At 47.7% G+C, this 17,056-nt stretch overlaps 1 protein-coding gene across 1 annotated transcript; it reads left to right on the top strand.

Moving 5' to 3' along the window:
• Nucleotides 1-7,706: 7,706 nt before the first annotated feature.
• Nucleotides 7,707-16,545, top strand: LOC140421944 (uncharacterized). Its single transcript, XM_072506934.1, has 2 exons — nt 7,707-7,937; nt 10,375-16,545. The coding sequence occupies exon 2, from the start codon at nt 10,732-10,734 to the stop codon at nt 11,653-11,655; it is 924 nt and encodes a 307-aa protein (XP_072363035.1). The 5' UTR covers nt 7,707-7,937; nt 10,375-10,731; the 3' UTR covers nt 11,656-16,545.
• The last annotated feature ends 511 nt before the right edge of the window (nt 16,546-17,056 follow it).

The raw sequence follows: 17,056 nt of genomic DNA, 5'->3' as shown, positions 1-17,056 counted from the left end.
CAGTGTAGCTACCACCACCGGACTCGTGGTATAGTTCCTTGGTGAGAACGGCAATGGGGCTGTCACCATAGGCTGCAGGCTGGTCCCCCTACAGGACGCCCTCTCTAATCTCTTCCACGCCGCTCCTTCCTCCTCTCCCATCCACTTACTCACCATTGAAATATTAGCGGCCCAATAATACTCACTTAGGCTCGGTAGTGCCAGCCCCCCCCCCTATCCCTACTACGCTGTAAGAATCCCTTCCTCACTCTCGGAGTCTTCCCGGCCCAAACAAAACCCATAATACTCTTTTCTATCCTTTTGAAAAAAGCCTTCGTGATCACCACCGGGAGACACTGAAACACAAAAAGGAATCTCGGGAGGACCACCATCTTAACTGCCTGCACCCTCCCTGCCATTGACAATGCTACCATGTCCCATCTCTTGAAATCTTCCTCCATCTGTTCCACCAACCGCGTCAAATTTAGCCTGTGCAATGTGCCCCAATTCTTAGCTATCTGGATCCCCAGGTAACGAAAGTCTCTTGTTACCTTCCTCAACGGTAGGTCTTCTATTTCTCTACTCTGCTCCCCTGGATGCACCACAAACAGCTCACTCTTTCCCATGTTCAATTTATACCCTGAAAAATCCCCAAACTCCCCAAGTATCCGCATTATTTCTGGCATCCCCTCCGCTGGATCCGCCACATATAGTAGCAGATCATCCGCATATAAAGATACCCGGTGTTCTTCTCCTTCCCTAAGTATTCCCCTCCATCCCTTGGAATCTCTCAGCGCTATCGCCAGGGGCTCAATCGCCAGTGCAAACAGTAATGGGGACAGAGGACATCCCTGCCTTGTCCCTCTATGGAGCCGAAAATATGCCGATCCCCGTCCATTCGTGACCACACTCGCCACTGGGGCCCTATACAACAGCTGCACCCATCTAACATACCCCTCTCCGAACCCAAATCTCCTCAACACCTCCCACAGATAATCCCACTCCACTCTATCAAATGCTTTCTCGGCATCCATCGCCACTACTATCTCCGTTTCACCCTCTGGTGGGGCCATCATCATTACCCCTAACAACCTCCGTATGTTCGTGTTCAGCTGTCTCCCCTTCACAAACCCAGTTTGGTCCTCATGAACCACCCCCGGGACACATCCTCTATTCTCATTGCCATTACCTTGGCCAAGACCTTGGCATCTACATTGAGGAGGGAGATTGGTCTGTAGGACCCGCATTGTAGCGGATCCTTTTCCTTCTTTAAAAGAAGCGATATCGTTGCTTCTGACATAGTCGGGGGCAGTTGTCCCCTTTCCTTTGCCTCGTTGAAGGTCCTCGTCAGTAGCGGGGCGAGCAAGTCCAAATATTTTCTGTAAAATTCAACTGGGAATCCGTCCGGTCCCGGGGCCTTTCCCGTCTGCATGTTCCTAATTCCTTTCACCACTTCTTCTACCGTGATCTGTGCTCCCAATCCCATCCTTTCCTGCTCTTCCACCTTGGGAATTTCCAGACGATCCAAAAACTCCATCATTCTCTCCCTCCCATCCGGGGGTTGAGCTTCATACAATTTTTTATAAAATGTCTTAAACACTTCATTCACTCTCTCCGCTCCCCGCTCCGTCTCTCCATCTTCGTCTCTCACCCCCCCTATTTCCCTCGCTGCTCCCCTTTTCCTCAATTGGTGTGCCAGCAATCTGCTCGCCTTCTCTCCATATTCATACTGTACACCCTGCGCCTTCCTCCATTGTGCCTCTGCAGTGCCTGTGGTCAGCAAGTCAAATTCCACATGCAGCCTTTGCCTTTCCCTATACAGTCCCTCCTCTGGTGCTTCCGCATACTGTCTGTCCACCCTCAAAAGTTCTTGCAACAACCGCTCCCGTTCCTTACTCTCCTGCTTCCCTTTATGTGTCCTTATTGATATCAGCTCCCCCCTAACCACCGCCTTCAACGCCTCCCAGACCACTCCCACCTGAACCTCCCCATTGTCATTGAGTTCCAAGTACTTTTCAATGCATCCCCTCACCCTTAAGCACACCCCCTCATCCGCCATTAGTCCCATATCCATTCTCCAGGGTGGACGCCCTCTTGTTTCCTCCCCTATCTCCAGGTCTACCCAGTGTGGGGCATGATCCGAAATGGCTATAGCCGTATATTCCGTTCCCCTCACCCTCGGGATCAATGCCCTACCCAACACAAAAAAGTCTATGCGTGAATAGACTTTATGGACATAGGAGAAAAACGAGAACTCCTTACTCCTAGGTCTACTGAATCTCCACGGGTCCACCCCTCCCATCTGCTCCATAAAATCCTTAAGCACCTTGGCTGCTGCCGGCCTCCTACCAGTCCTGGACTTCGACCTATCCAGCCTTGGTTCCAACACCGTGTTAAAGTCTCCCCCCATTATCAGCTTTCCGGTCTCTAGGTCTGGGATGCGTCCTAGCATTCGCCTCATAAAATTGGCATCGTCCCAATTCGGGGCATACACGTTTACCAACACCACCATCTCTCCCTGTAATTTGCCACTCACCATCACGTATCTGCCCCCGTTATCCGCCACTATAGTCTTTGCCTCGAACATTACCCGCTTCCCCACTAATATAGCCACCCCCCTGTTTTTCGCATCCAGCCCCGAATGGAACACCTGCCCTACCCATCCTTTGCGCAACCTAACCTGATCTATCAGTTTCAGGTGCGTTTCCTGTACCATGACCACATCTGCTTTAAGTTTCTTAAGGTGTGCGAGTACTCGTGCCCTCTTTATCGGCCCGTTAAGCCCCCTCACGTTCCACGTGATCAGCCGAGTTGGGGGGCTTCCTACCCCCCCCCCTTGCCGGTTAGCCATCGTCTTTTTCCAGCTTCTCGCCCAGTTCCCACGCGGCTGTATTTCTCCCAGACGGTGCCCCCCCGCCCATCCTTTCCCGCACCCACTCCCCCCTTTCCCCAGCAGCAGCAACCCAGTAATTCCCCCCTCCCCCCCCCCCGCTAGACCCCCCGCTAGCGTAATTACTCCCCCCATGTTGCTCCCAGAAGTCAGCAAACTCTGGCTGACCTCGGCTTCCCCCCGTGATCACGGCTCGCCCCGTGCGGCGCCCCCTCCTTCCTGCTTCTCTATTCCCGCCATAATTATCATAGCGCGGGAACCAAGCCCGCGCCTCTCCCTCGGCCCCGCCTCCCATGGCCAACGCCCCATCTCCTCTCCCTCCCCACCTCCCCCCATCACCACCTGTGGGAGAAAGAAAAGTTACCATACCGCAGGATTAATCATACAATCCCTCTTCGCTCCCCCCCCCCACTCGTCCCACCACTTTGTCCAAACGTTCATTTTCGTAGTCCAATCATTCCAATTTTTCTTCTACAATAAAAGTCCACGCTTCATCCGCCGTCTCAAAGTAGTGGTGCCTCCCTTGATATGTGACCCACAGTCTTGCCGGTTGCAGCATTCCAAACTTTATCTTTTTTTTGTGAAGTACCGCTTTGGCCCGATTAAAGCTCGCCCTCCTTCTCGCCACCTCCGCACTCCAATCTTGATAGACGCGGATCACCGCGTTCTCCCATTTACTACACCGAGTTTTCTTCGCCCATCTAAGGACCATTTCTCTATCCTTAAAGCGGAGAAATCTCACCACTATGGCTCTGGGAGCTTCTCCTGCTCTCGGTCCTCGCACCATAACTCGGTATGCTCCCTCCACCTCCAACGGACCCGTCGGGGCCTCCACTCCCATTAACGAGTGCAGCATCGTGCTCACATATGCCCCAACGTCCGCCCCCTCCACACCTTCAGGAAGGCCAAGAATCCTCAAGTTGTTCCTCCTTGCGTTATTTTCCAGTGCCTCCAACCTCTCCACAGATCGTTTCTGGTGTGCCTCCTGTATCTCCGACTTCACCACCAGGCCCTGTATGTCGTTTTCATTCTCTGCTGCTTTCGCCTTCACGACCCGAAGCTCCTGCTCCTGGGTCTTTTGTTCCTCTTTCAGCCCTTCAATCGCCTGTAATATCGGGGCCAACAACTCTTTCTTCATTTCCTTTTTAATCTCCTCCACGCAGCGTTTCAAAAACTCTTGTTGTTCAGGGCCCCATATGAAACTGCCACCTTCCGACGCCATCTTGGTTTCTGCTTGCCTTCCTTGCCGTTGTTCCAAAGGATCCGCTGCAATCCGGCCACTTTCCTCTCCTTTTTCCATCCGTGTCCAGGGGGAACACCCTTCTGGTTTACCGCACGGTGTTTTCAGCCGTTAAAATTGCCGTTGGGGCTCCTATCAAGAGCCCAAAAGTCCGTTTCACAGGGAGCTGCCGAAACGTGCGACTCAGCTGGTCATCGCCGCACCCGGAAGTTCCCACCTGCCTTCCTAAGCACTGATAACAGAGAGTGAGAGGCAGCTGAGAGTGTCAGAGGGAGAGAGAGGCAGCAGAGGGAGAGAGAGGCACCAGAGGGAGAGGGGAGCATCAGAGACTGAGAGAGGCAGGAGAGATACAGAGAAGAGAGAGAGAGGCACCCTAGTCAGTAACAAAAGTAAGACACGGATCTGCATGAACTGACACCACTTTGTTCACAGATTAACAGAGTAATCACTGCACTTGAATAAATGTTATTCACTTTTGGAATTGAATGAATTAAGGGTCAGATTAACTATATCACCTCCAGTATCAGATAGGTCTGTTTAATACAGAACAGGGTTAAACCCAGTGTCCATTATTACAGGTCTCTGTGGCTGTTGGATGCCTGGTTTCATTGTACAGCTGACGAGCCCACAGCTTCAGTGAACTCGTCTACCCAGGGTCTGTTTCTAAACCCTCATCACAACATATTACTTGGTTAGTTATTTATATATGGTCATCATGGTCAGACAGATAACACAAAGCTCAACCAGATACTGTGGTTCATCTTTCTACTGATTTCAGCTCCTAAAAGGAGTGACGGCATCTCCAGCACTCAGCTCTGTTGCTGGGCTGTCATTGACATGAGCAATAGAGAGACAGAAGTTGCCTGATGCTGAATAGGAAGTTGAAACTTGTAGCTCTAAATCAACTGTGTAAGATTTCTGAAAAGATCATTAACTTTAAAAGATAAATTCTAAACCCAGTGAACAAATTAAAGAGTTAGAAGGCAAAATCTTCACGTTTGATGACTTTTTCTGCAAAAAACTAGAAGTAACAATGCCTGAACACTCTTTTTATTAGGAATGTATCTCTTAACCTATAAATAGTCTTTGCCCTTTTACTTTTTTTTAATTTTAGAGTACCCAACTTATCTTTTCCAATTAAGGGGCAATTTAGCATTACCAGTTCACCTACCCTGCACATCTTTGGGTTGTGGGAGTGAAACCCACGCAAACACGGGGAGAATGTGCAAACTCCATACAGACAGTGACCCAGAGCCGGGATCGAACCTGGGACCTCGGCGCTGTGAGGCAGCAGCACTAACCACTGCGCCACCGTGCTGCCACTTTGCCCCTTTACTTTAATATGGTAATGCTTGCGTTGGACTGGGGTGAGCACAGTAAGAAGCCTTACAACACCAGGTTAAAGTCCAACAGGTTGGTTTCGAATCACTAGCTTGCGGAGCACAGCTCCTTCCTCAGGCAAATGAAGAGGTGGGTTCCAGAAACATATACATAGACAAAGTCAATGATGCACGATGATACTTTTGAATGTGAGTCTTTGCAGGTAATTAAGTCTTTACAGGTCCAGACGGAGTGAGTAGAGAGAGGGATAATTACAGGTTAGAGAGGTGTGAATTGTCTCAAGCCAGGACAGTTGGTAGGATTTCGCAAGCCCAGGCCAGATGGTTGGTGGGGGGGGGGTGAATGTAATGCGACATGAATCCAAGGTCCCGGTTGAGGCCTTACTCATGTGTGCGGAACTTGGCTATAAATCTGTGCTCGGCGATTTTGCGTTGTTGTCCTGAAGGCCGCCTTGGAGAGGCTACTCCCACTTAATAATAATAATAATAATAACCTTTATTTTTGTCACAAGTAGGCTTACATTAACACCGCAATGGGGCAGCTTGGTGGCGCGGTGGTTAGCACTGCTGCCTCATAGCGCCGAGGTACCAGGTTCGATCCTGGATCTGGGTCACTCTCCGTGTGGAGTTTGCACATTCTCCCCGGTATGAGTGGGTTCGCCCCCTCAACCCAAAGATGTGCAGCCCAGGTGGATTGGCCACGCTAAATTGCCCCTGAATTGGAAAAAATGAATTGGGTACTTTAAATTTTTTAAAAACACGGCAATGAAGTTACTGTGAAACTCCCCAAGTCACCACATTCTGACACCTGTTAGGGTACACAGAAGGAGAATTCAGAATGTTCAATCCACCTAACAGCACGTCTTTCAGGCATTCTAGAACGAGAGGTAATAGTCTTAGGATAAGATGGGCAGCATGGTAGCACAGTGGTTAGCACAGTTGCTCCATATCTCCAGGGTCCCAGGTTCAATTCCGGTTTGGGTCACTGGCTGTGTGGAGTCTGCATGTTCTCCCCATGTCTCCGTAGATTTTGTACCCGTGTTCCGGTTTCCTCCCACATTCAAAGATGTGCAGGTTAGATAAATTGCCCTTTGTGTCCAAAAAGGTTAGGTGGGTTTCCTGGGTTATGGGGTTGGGGTGGAGGCATGGGCTGGGGTGGGGTGGTCTTTCCAGGGGCTAGTGCAAACTCGACGGGCTGAATGCCCTCCTTCTGCACTGTAAATTCTAAGATTCCACCGGGTGCTTCAGTTTCCTCCCACAAGCCCCGAATGACATGCTGTTAGATCATTTGGACATTCTGAATTCTCCCTCTGTGTGCCCGAACAGGCGCCAAAATGTGGAGTGTAGGGGCTTTTCAGAGTAACTTCATTGTAGTGTTAATGTAAGCCTACTTGTGACAATAAAGATTATTTTTAAAAAGAGGATGCAAATTCTAAAGAGTTGAAGAGAAGCTGCTTCTCCCAAGGGCTGTGAATCTGTGGAATTCATTACCCCAGAGTGCGGTGGAGCTGGGACAGTGAATAAATTTAGGGAGGAGTTAGACAGATTTTTAATCGTAGAATAGATTATCATAGAATTTACAGTGCAGAAGGAGGCCATTCAGCCCATCGAGTCTGCACCGGCTCTTGGAAAGAGCAACCTGCCCAAGGTCAACACCTCCACCCGATGCCCATAGCCCAGTAACCCCACCCAGCACTAAGGGCAATTTTGGCCAATCCACCTAACCTGCACATCTTTGGACTGCGGGAGGAAACCCACGCACACACGGGGAGGATGTGCAGACTCCACACAGACAGTGACCCAAGCCGGAATCGAACCTGGGACCCTGGAGCTGTGAAGCAATTGTGCAATCCACAATGCTACCGTGCTGCCGGTATTAAATCGGGTTGAAGGGTTATACTCGATGGGCCAATAGCCTAACTTGCTCCTATATCTTTTGAACTATTGAAAGGGGGAGACACTGATTTGCTCCCAGATGTTGCCCAGAGGAGAAAGTTTTAGTCTGAAACTCATTGTCCATCCTCCACATTGTGACATCACAAAGGAACTCGTCCTCAAAATCAGCCAATAGGAATAAGACGTCACTGCCCAACGCGCAGACGCGGCATCCCCCGCCCCCGCCCCCGCCCCCGCCCCCACCCCCACCCATTGTTCCCTTTCCCCCACATATTCTCCAGATGAGGTTTCCAGGCAACCGGCTGACAGTTCCGGCCGTCGGTGATCACCCCTCCCCTGACCCGGGGAGTACATGTCTCAGGGAAGGGGAAGCTGCGCATGTGCAGGGGAGCTCACTTCCGCTGACCTTACTGCTGGGGTGTTGACCAATAGGACGAATGGAGGACCGGAAGGACTCTGCTCCTCCACCAATCAGAGCTCCTTCATTGTCTCAATGCGGAAGCTGGACGTGGAGGTTTCTGCCGAGCAAAGCTGTTGTTCCTCCGACCCTGAATGAGCTTGAGCTGCACACAGACTCCTGTCTGCAACATCTGTGAGTAAAACACTTTCTTTTCTCCCTCTTTCCATTTCTTGTCTCATTCTGACCTTCAATTGGTAGCTTGCAGCAACTGAAGGGAAAGGAAGTGAATCCAGGGAGGGTGCAGACTCTGGAAAGCTTGGCCCAGGTCTCTCTCTCTGGCTGACTGAAAGACATTGACATACTTTGCTCCCTCAACTTGACACATTTATTTGTCTGGCTAAAATGATGGTCTCTTTCCTAATGTTCACATTTAAAGGGCAGCTTTCCCCAGGAGATGGCTGACATTAAAGGGAACAGTAAACAGGACAAACCAAACCCAACCAATTACTTCCCTGTCGGAATACTCTCCACCATCAGCAAAGTGATGGGAGGAGTCATTAACAGCGCTAGCAAGTGGTACTTACTCAGCAAAACCTGCTCACGGATGCTCAGTTTGGGTCCAACCAAGGTCACTCAGCTCCTGACCTCATTACAGCCTTGGTTCAAACATGGACAAAAGAGCTGAATGCCAGAGGTGAGGTGAGAGTGACTGCCCTTGGTATCAAGGCAGCATTTGACTGACTATGGCATCAAGGAGCCCCAGCTAAACTGCAGTCAATGGGAATCGGGGGAAAACTCTCCGCTGGTTGGAGTCATACCTGGCACAAAGGAAGATGACTGTGGTGGTTGGAGGTCAATCATCTCAGCTCCAGGAGTTCCTCAGGGCACAGTCCTGGGCCGAATCATCTCTAGCTGCTTCATCAATGACCTCCCTTTCATCACAAGGCTAGAAGTGGGAATTGTTTGTGGATGACTGCACAATGTTCAACACCATTCGTGATTCCTCAGATAATAGAGCAGTCCATGTCCAAATGTTCAACACCATTCCTGACTCCTCAGATAATGAAGCAGTCCATGTCCAAATGCAGCATGTCCTACACAGTATCTGTGATGTTGGCTGATAAGTGGCAAGTTACATTTGTACTACACAAGTGGCAGGCAATGACCATCTCCTATAAAGGAGGATCTAACCACCACCCCTTGACATTCAGTGGGATTAGCTTTGCTGAATCCTCCACAGCCAACATCCTGAGGGTTACCATTGATCAGGAACTGAACTGGACGAGCCATATTAATACGGTGGCCATCCGGGCAGGCCAAAGACTACAGTGAATAATGCACCTTCTGACCCCCAAAGCCTGTCCACCATATACAAGGCACAAGTCAGGCATGTAATAGAATAATTACCACTTGCCTGGTTGAGTGCAGCTCCAACAACACTCAAGATGCTGCTCTACACCATCCAAAACAAAGCAGCCTGCTTGACTGCTCCCCATTCCATGAATATTCAAACACTCCACCACCGACGAACAGTGGCAGCCGTGTATACCATCTACAAGATACACTGCAGTAACTCACCAAGCTTCCTCCGACAGCACCTTCCAAACCCATAAGCACTACTATCTAGAAGGACAAGAGCAGCAGATAGTTGGGAACCCCACTACCTGGAGGTTCACCTCCAAGTCACTCACCAGACATACTTGGAAATATATCGCCCTTCCTTCATTGTTGCTGGGGCGACATCCTGGAACTCCTTCCCTGACAGCACAGGGGATGTACCAACAACTCAAGGACTGCAACGGTTCAAGAATGTAACTCATCACCACCTTCTGAAGGGCAACTAGGGATGGGCAATAAATGCTGGCTGAACCAGCAACTCCCACATCCCGTAAATGATTTTTTTAAAATGTTATATTGCACAGAGATATATCTAGTGTTGTATGGAATGTATTAGATATATTATTGATGGTTCTGTAATGAAATACATGTATTATTAGTTATACCTACATTATATATTTCCAGTCATACAGTCATTGCAGCACTTATGGAATCCATTTGGGAACTCAAGTCAATGCTGACTCTCTGTACAGCAATCCAGTCAGTGCCATTCCCCCTCGATATCCCTGTTCCCCTGAAAGCTTATTTTCTTCATATATTATTTTGAATTATTGATCATCTCGACTTCCACAACGCTTGTGGGCAGGGAGTTCCATGTCATGACCACTCCGTGACCAAATAAAGTTCTTCCTCAGAATTTCCCTATCTCTAATCAGTAAATGTACTTGTATGGAGATTCTCTACTATTGTACAGGTTTTAGTGAGTTTAGATTTGTTGATCAACACCTTCAGGAAAATTGGGAGGGAAAGTAAGTGAATATAGGTCTCTCTGTCCAGGGCAGGAAGCAGTGAGCTTGGATTTGTCAATCAGCCTGAATCAGCACCTTCAGGAGAATTGGGAGGGGGAATATTAGATACAGCAGAGTGAGAATGAAGGGAGAGTGTGTGGGATTGAGATTTAGAGCATTTCGGGGAAAGAGCGAGGAAAGAATGTTTGATAGAAACTAGAATTGTTTGTTCTGAGTTTCTATCCTGTACTAACAATGATGACTATTGTAAAATCTGTTTGCAGGAAGTTCGGACAAGAGGAGTTTGAGGCCGAGATTTCAAACTAAATATCACGTCAAGAACTGACTGAGTCACTCAATTCTTGGGATCATTGGCCTTTGAATCTAGAAGGAGAAATGTTTGTCTATTCTATCTGCTTCAAGAGATTTTAAACATCAGTGTGTCTGGAAAAGCACTGAGAGACACACAGACAGCCCGTGTGAGACTGTTACGGAGCACTGACTGTGGAAAGAGCTTTAACCAGTGACACAGCCTGAAACAATACTACATTCACAGCAGGGAGAGACTGTATAGGTGTTCTGTGTGTGGATGAGGCTTCAACTGATCATCCAACGTGGTGAGACGCAAGATCACCCGGACCATGGAGAAACCATGGAAATGTGAGGATTGTGGGAAGGGATTCAGAGCCCCACACGAGCTGGCAAGGCATCAACGCAGTCACACTGGAGAGAGGCCATTAACCTGCTCTCAGTGTGAAAAGGGATTCACTGACATTGGCAGCCTGCGGAAACACAAACGGGTTCACACTGGAGAGAGGCCTTTCACCTGCTCTCAGTGTGGAAAGGGATTCACTGACATTAGCAGCCTGCGGAGGCACGAACGAGTTCACACTGGAGAGAGGCCTTTCATCTGCTCTCAGTGTAAAAAGGGATTCACTGACATTGGCAACTTGCGGAAACACGAACGAGTTCACACTGGAGAAAGGCCTTTCACCTGCTTTCAGTGTGAAATGAGATTCAATGACATTGGCAACCTGCGGAAACACGAACGAGTTCACACTGGAGAGAGGCCTTTCAACTGCTCTCAGTGTAAAAAGGGATTCACTGACATTGGCAACCTGCGGAGACACGAACGAGTTCACACCGGGGAGATGCCATTCACCTGCTCTGACTGTGGGAAGGGATTCGCTCAGTTATCCAACCTGCAGAGACACCAGAGAGTTCACACCGGGGAGAAGCCATACATCTGCACTGTGTGTGATATGGGATTCACTCAATTATCCGGCCTGCGTAGCCACAATGTCACTCACACCAAGAGCAGGCCCTTTAAATGCTCTGACTGCTGGAGGGGTTTCAAAAGCTCACAGCGACTGATGTCCCACCAGCGTGTTCACTCTGAGGCGAAACCGTTCAGCTGCTCTCACTGCACAAAGTGCTTTAGAACCTCATCCAACCTGATGAAACACGAGCGAGGTCACACCGTTGAGAGCCCGTTCACCTCTCCGACTGGGAAAAGATTCACTCGATCATCACCTGCTGAGCCACAATGTCACTCACAGCAATGAGAGACCGTTTAAATGCTCCGACTGTGGGAGCGGGTTTCAAAGCTCTCAGGTACTGATGGAACACCAGCGCATTCACACTGAGGAGAGACCGTTCATTTGCTCTCACTGCACAAAGAGGTTTCAAACATCATCCAGATTGCGGATACACCAGCGAGTTCACACTTGAAAGAGGCCATTCACCTGCTCTCACTGTGGGGAGGGATTCACTCAGTCGTCCAACATACTGAGACACCAAATGGTTCACAAGTGATGTTGGATTGGATTCTGCTGTTAATCACATCCAGGACTGAACCTGGAGTGGGTGAAAGTGTTTGTCTCCTCGCCAACTCCTGGTGCTGTAATTGCGGACCCTGGCGAACTACTGCTCCCCGGACCTGGAATACCCGACTGTGAAGTGCTGTCCACACTGCCGTCCACGGAATTCACTTCTGCCATCATCACAGCGATCTACATCCCACCCCAGGCGGAAGTGAAGAAGGCGCTTGATGAATTGTAACCGCTATAAATAACAATGAAGCCGAATACCCGGAGGCCTTGTTCATCGTGGCCGAGGATTTTAACCAGGCCAACTTCGAGTGCACTGCCCAAATTCCCCCAACACATCTCCTGTCCCAACAGGGGCCCCAACATCCTTGACCACTGCTACACAAACATCAAGGGCGCCTGATGATCCATCCCCTGACCGCACTTCGTAAAATCGGACCACAAGATGGCGCTCCTTAAGCAGAAACTTCAGCTGGAGAATCTGGTTATGAAGGTTGTGCAATGCTGGTCTGAGGCAACAGAAGAGCTCTTACGTGACTGGTCCATATTCAAGAACTCGGCAGTTAACCTAAATGAGTATGCCAGCACCATCACAGACTTCATCAGTAAGTGTGTAGAAGATTGTGTGTCAAAGAAGGTAGTACGTACGTTACCCAACCAGAAACCATGGTTTAATCGGGAGATTCACTCCCGACTGAAGGCCACGTCTGAGGCGTTCAAGACAGTACAAAAAAATCTAGGTACGACCTCTGCAGAGCCAACAGGGATGCCAAGAGACAACAGAAGAGTTGCCCAGACTAAGCGAGAATCATGGACTCTCATCGATTGTGGCGAGGCTTAAACAACATAATGCGCTAAAAAGCAAAGCTGAGTAGGATCTTTAGCAACAGCGCACCCCTTCCCGACAAACTCAATGCATTCTATGCTTATTTCGAGCAGGAAACCAACAAACCTCTGTCATCTGCCCCAGCAGCCTTGGTCACACCCATGCCCACCGTCCCAGCCTCCAAAGTCAGAGTGGCCTTCTTGAAAGTGAACCCTCAGAAAGCGACAGGTCCTGACGGGAGTCCCTGCCATGCACCCAGATCCTGCGCGGACCAACTGGCAGGTGTGTTCGCGGACATCCTCAACCTCTCCCTACTCCATTCTGAGGTTCCTACCTGCTTCAAGAAGATCACCATCATACCGGTGCCAAAGAAGAACCAGGCAACGTGCCTCGATGACATTGATCATTATGAAATGCTTAGACCACAGCTGGAGTAATGTGTGCAGTTTTACTCCCCTTACCTTAGGAAAGGTATTGCCACAGAGGAACAGCAACAAAGTTTCACCAGACTTGTTCCGGGTTTGGCAGGACTGTCCTGTGACGAGAGATTGGGGAAACTAGGCCTCTTTTCTCTGGAGTTTCAAGGAATGAGAGCGGATTTCATTGAAACTTACAAAATCCATAAAGGAGTAGACAGGGTGGGTGCAGGTGAGATGTTTCCCCTGGTTGCGGAGTCTGGAACCAGGGGACACAATTTCAAAATAAGGGGGCAGTCACTTAGGACGGGTCTCAGAGGAGACATTTCTTTACTCCTCGGGTTGTGAATCTTTGGAATTCTCTACCCCAGAGGGCTGTGGGAGCTCAGTCACTGAGTGTGTTTCAAGCAGAGACTGACAGATTTCTTTTTTTTTTGTTTAATAAATTATTTTTTTCTAATTAAGGGGCAGTGTGGCGAGGCCAATTCACCAATGCTGCACAACAAGTTCGGTTGTGGATCTGAGACACACAAGCCACTAGGAGAATGTGCAAATTCCACATGGACAGTGACCCGGGGCCAGGATCGAACTCGGGTTCTTGGTGCCGTGAGGCAACGGTGCTAACCACTGGGCCAACGTGCCACGCAACTGACCAGATTTCTAAATATCAATAACACAAATGGATATGGAGATAGTGTGGGGAAAAAGACATTGAATCATAGAATTTACAGTGCAGAAGGAGGCCATTCGGCCCATTGAGTCTGCACCGGCCCTTGGAAAAAGCACCCGACCAATGTCCACCCCCCCCCCCACCCTATCCCCGTAACCCAGTGACCCCCACCCAAACTTTATGGACACTGACGGCAACTTATCATGGCCAATCCATCTAACCTGCACATCTTTGGACTGTGGGAGGAAACCAGAGCACCCAGAGGAAACCCACTCAGGCACAGGGAGAAAGTGCAAACTCCACACAGACAGTGACCCAAGCCGGATTCGAACCTGGGACCCTGGAGCTGTGAAGCAACTGTGCTAACTACTGTGCTACCGTGAAGTGGATGATCAGCCAAGATCATATTGAATGGTGGCGCAGGATCGATGGGCTGAATGGCCAACTCCTGCTCTGACGCTCCGATGGTATAAAGATTGGTAGGAAAGTAATTTGTGAAGAGGACATAAGGAGACTAGAAAGGATAGAGGTAGGTTACGTGAGTGGGAAAAGATCTGTCAAATGGAGAATAATGTGAGAAAATGAGAAATTGTCCATGTTGCCAGAAGAATAAAACAGTTTCTGATTTGAATAGTGAGAGATTGTAGAGCTCTGAGACTCCGAGGGATCTGGGTGTCCAAGAGCATGACTCACAAAAAGGGAATTGAATACAAAAGTAGGGAGGTTGTGCTTCAGTTATACAGGACATTGATGAGTCCACATCTGGAGCACTGTGTACAGTATTGCTCTCATTTAAGGAAGGATGTAAATGTGTTGGAAGCAGTTCAGAGAAGGTTTACTGGGCTCATACCTGGAATTGGAGGCTGGTCTTATGAGGAATGATTGGACAGGCTGGGCTTGTGTCCAATGGAGTTTAGGTGACTTGATTGAACCATATCAGATCCTGAGGGGCCTTGACAGGGTGGATGTGGAAAGGATGTTTCCTCTTGTGGGAGAATCTAGAAATTGGAGTCACTTTAAAAGTAATACTTGCCCATTTAAGGCAGAGGAGAACTTTTTTCTCTCCGAGTTGGGAGTCTTTGGAACTTCTTCCTCAAAGGGCAGTGGAAGCAGAGTCTTTGAATATTTTGAAGACTGAGTTGAATAGATTCTTGATAAGCAAGTGGGGTGAAAGGTTATCGGGGGGAATCTGGAGTTGAGGTTACAATCAGATCAACTTATTAAATGGTGGAGCAGGCTCGAGGGGCCGAGTGGCCTACTCTTGCTCCTAATTTGTATGTTATCACATCCTTTATAATAGATTGTAGCATTTTCCCTCCTTCTGATGTCAGGCTAATAGGTCTGTGGTTCCCCGTTTTCTCTCTCCCTACTTAAATATTGGGGTTACATTTACCACCTTCCAATCTGCAGGAACCATTCCAGAATCTATAGAATTTTGAAAGGTGATCACCAATGTATCCACTATCTCTACAGCCACCTCTTTCAACACTCTGGGATGTAGAGCAGCAGCTTTTGGGGATTTATTAACTTTCAACCACATTAATTTCTCCAGTACTGCTTTTTCACTAATGCTAATCTCTTTCAGTTCCTCGTGCTCACTGGTCCCTTGGTTCTCGCGTGTTTTTGGGACAATTTCCGTATCTTCCTCTGTGAAGACAGATACACATTGTTTATTTTCGCTGTCATTTCCTTATTCCCCATTATAAACTCTCCTGTCTCTGTCTGGAATGGACCCACATTGGTCTTTGCGAATCTTTTCCTTTTCACATTTTACAGGAACTTTTCCAATTGTTTTTTTTATGTTTCTAGCCAGTTTGCTCTCCTATTCTATTTTCTTTTTATGAGTTTCTTGATCCTCCTTTGCTGAATTCTTAAACAAGTTTCCAATCCTCGGGCTTACACTTATTTTGGCAACTATATGAGTGATAAGATTTTTTATTTTATCTTCAAAAATAAGCCGAAGATCTGGTTGATTGGAGGTGTCCAAAAATACAATTTTGTTGCTAATTATCCATGTTGATTCTCTTACATAAAAATAAATCAAAATTCAGATGAAATAATGCATCAAAACATAATAAAGAGAGTTAAACAAAAACATCAGAAAATATTAGAAAATTAATCGATGGTTCAGAATTTCTTAAAGCATGAATACAGAACAAACTTTAGTCATGGAACTTTATTCTTAAAGAAATTCTTATCAATGGTCTAACCCCTTATTGGTTTCAAATTCTCAGCTGAGGCTTCCTAATTTATTCAAAAAACTCTCTGTCACTTGGAGCATGATTTATTATCCAGGCATTGGTCATTACTTAAGATTCATTAATGTCTATCAAATTAATTAAATATCTACATGCTCCCGCCATGTGTACCAATCCTCTGAAGATAAGGTGTGCTGCATTAACCTTGCTTGTTGCTGAGGCTTTGCTACATTTTGTAAATGTTTCTGTTGCTAAGGCTGCGATACTTTTTCATTACTTGATGTATTTGTAGAACAATGGTTTATTCATTACGAGGGCTTTTATGCAACTTTTTTTGAAACCGTGTTAGATTCTGACACATCAAGTTGCTGTACAGCAATTCTCATATTTTTATCTGAAACAATGACTTTGCCTTGTGGATGTTCCATTTTCTGTCTGTATGTATACTGAATTTAAGAATTATACTGCATCGATTCTTCAAGGTACCAATAAATCAGTGAAGCAATAAATCTGTAATTGATCAATGAGCCTCTTCCTTTGACCTGATGGAATCTTTAATTTTTCTTGTTAACCACGGTTGCGTCACTTTTCCTGTTGGATTTTGTTTCTTAAAGGAATCTATATTTTATGTAAATATGTGATAATTCCTTAAATGCGACTGCCTGTGTATCATTACACATTTTATTGTAAGTTCCCAATCAACTTGGCCCTCATAGCTTGACAGTTTCCTTCTGAGACGGAACCATTTAACCACCAAAGCCTATCTTCATCTGAACCTGCACGCTTTGGGGTTCCAAACAGAAACAGGAACTATCTGTCATCTACCTTCCAAACACCCTTTCACTCTGTGATCCTCGTGAAATTTGAAGCCAAGTATTTGCCACAAGGCTCAAGAGCATCAGCCCACTGGAGGCAAAGTCGTGAGACCGGCCAGTCCAGCAGAACGAAACCCTCCGACCCTCCCCATTGACCAACTGACAGAATGAACACAATGCTGTTCTGGGTGTAATTGAGAGTAGCAACAATA

Source organism: Scyliorhinus torazame, chromosome 5 (assembly GCF_047496885.1).
Source record: "Scyliorhinus torazame isolate Kashiwa2021f chromosome 5, sScyTor2.1, whole genome shotgun sequence".
Taxonomy (NCBI): domain Eukaryota; kingdom Metazoa; phylum Chordata; class Chondrichthyes; order Carcharhiniformes; family Scyliorhinidae; genus Scyliorhinus; species Scyliorhinus torazame.
This window is presented reverse-complemented; position numbering and strand designations above follow the sequence as displayed.

Excerpts from the sequence above, each read along its gene's own strand:
- LOC140421944 (XM_072506934.1), top strand. The coding sequence starts at position 10,732 with ATGGAGAAACCATGGAAATGTGAGGATTGTGGGAAGGGATTCAGAGCC.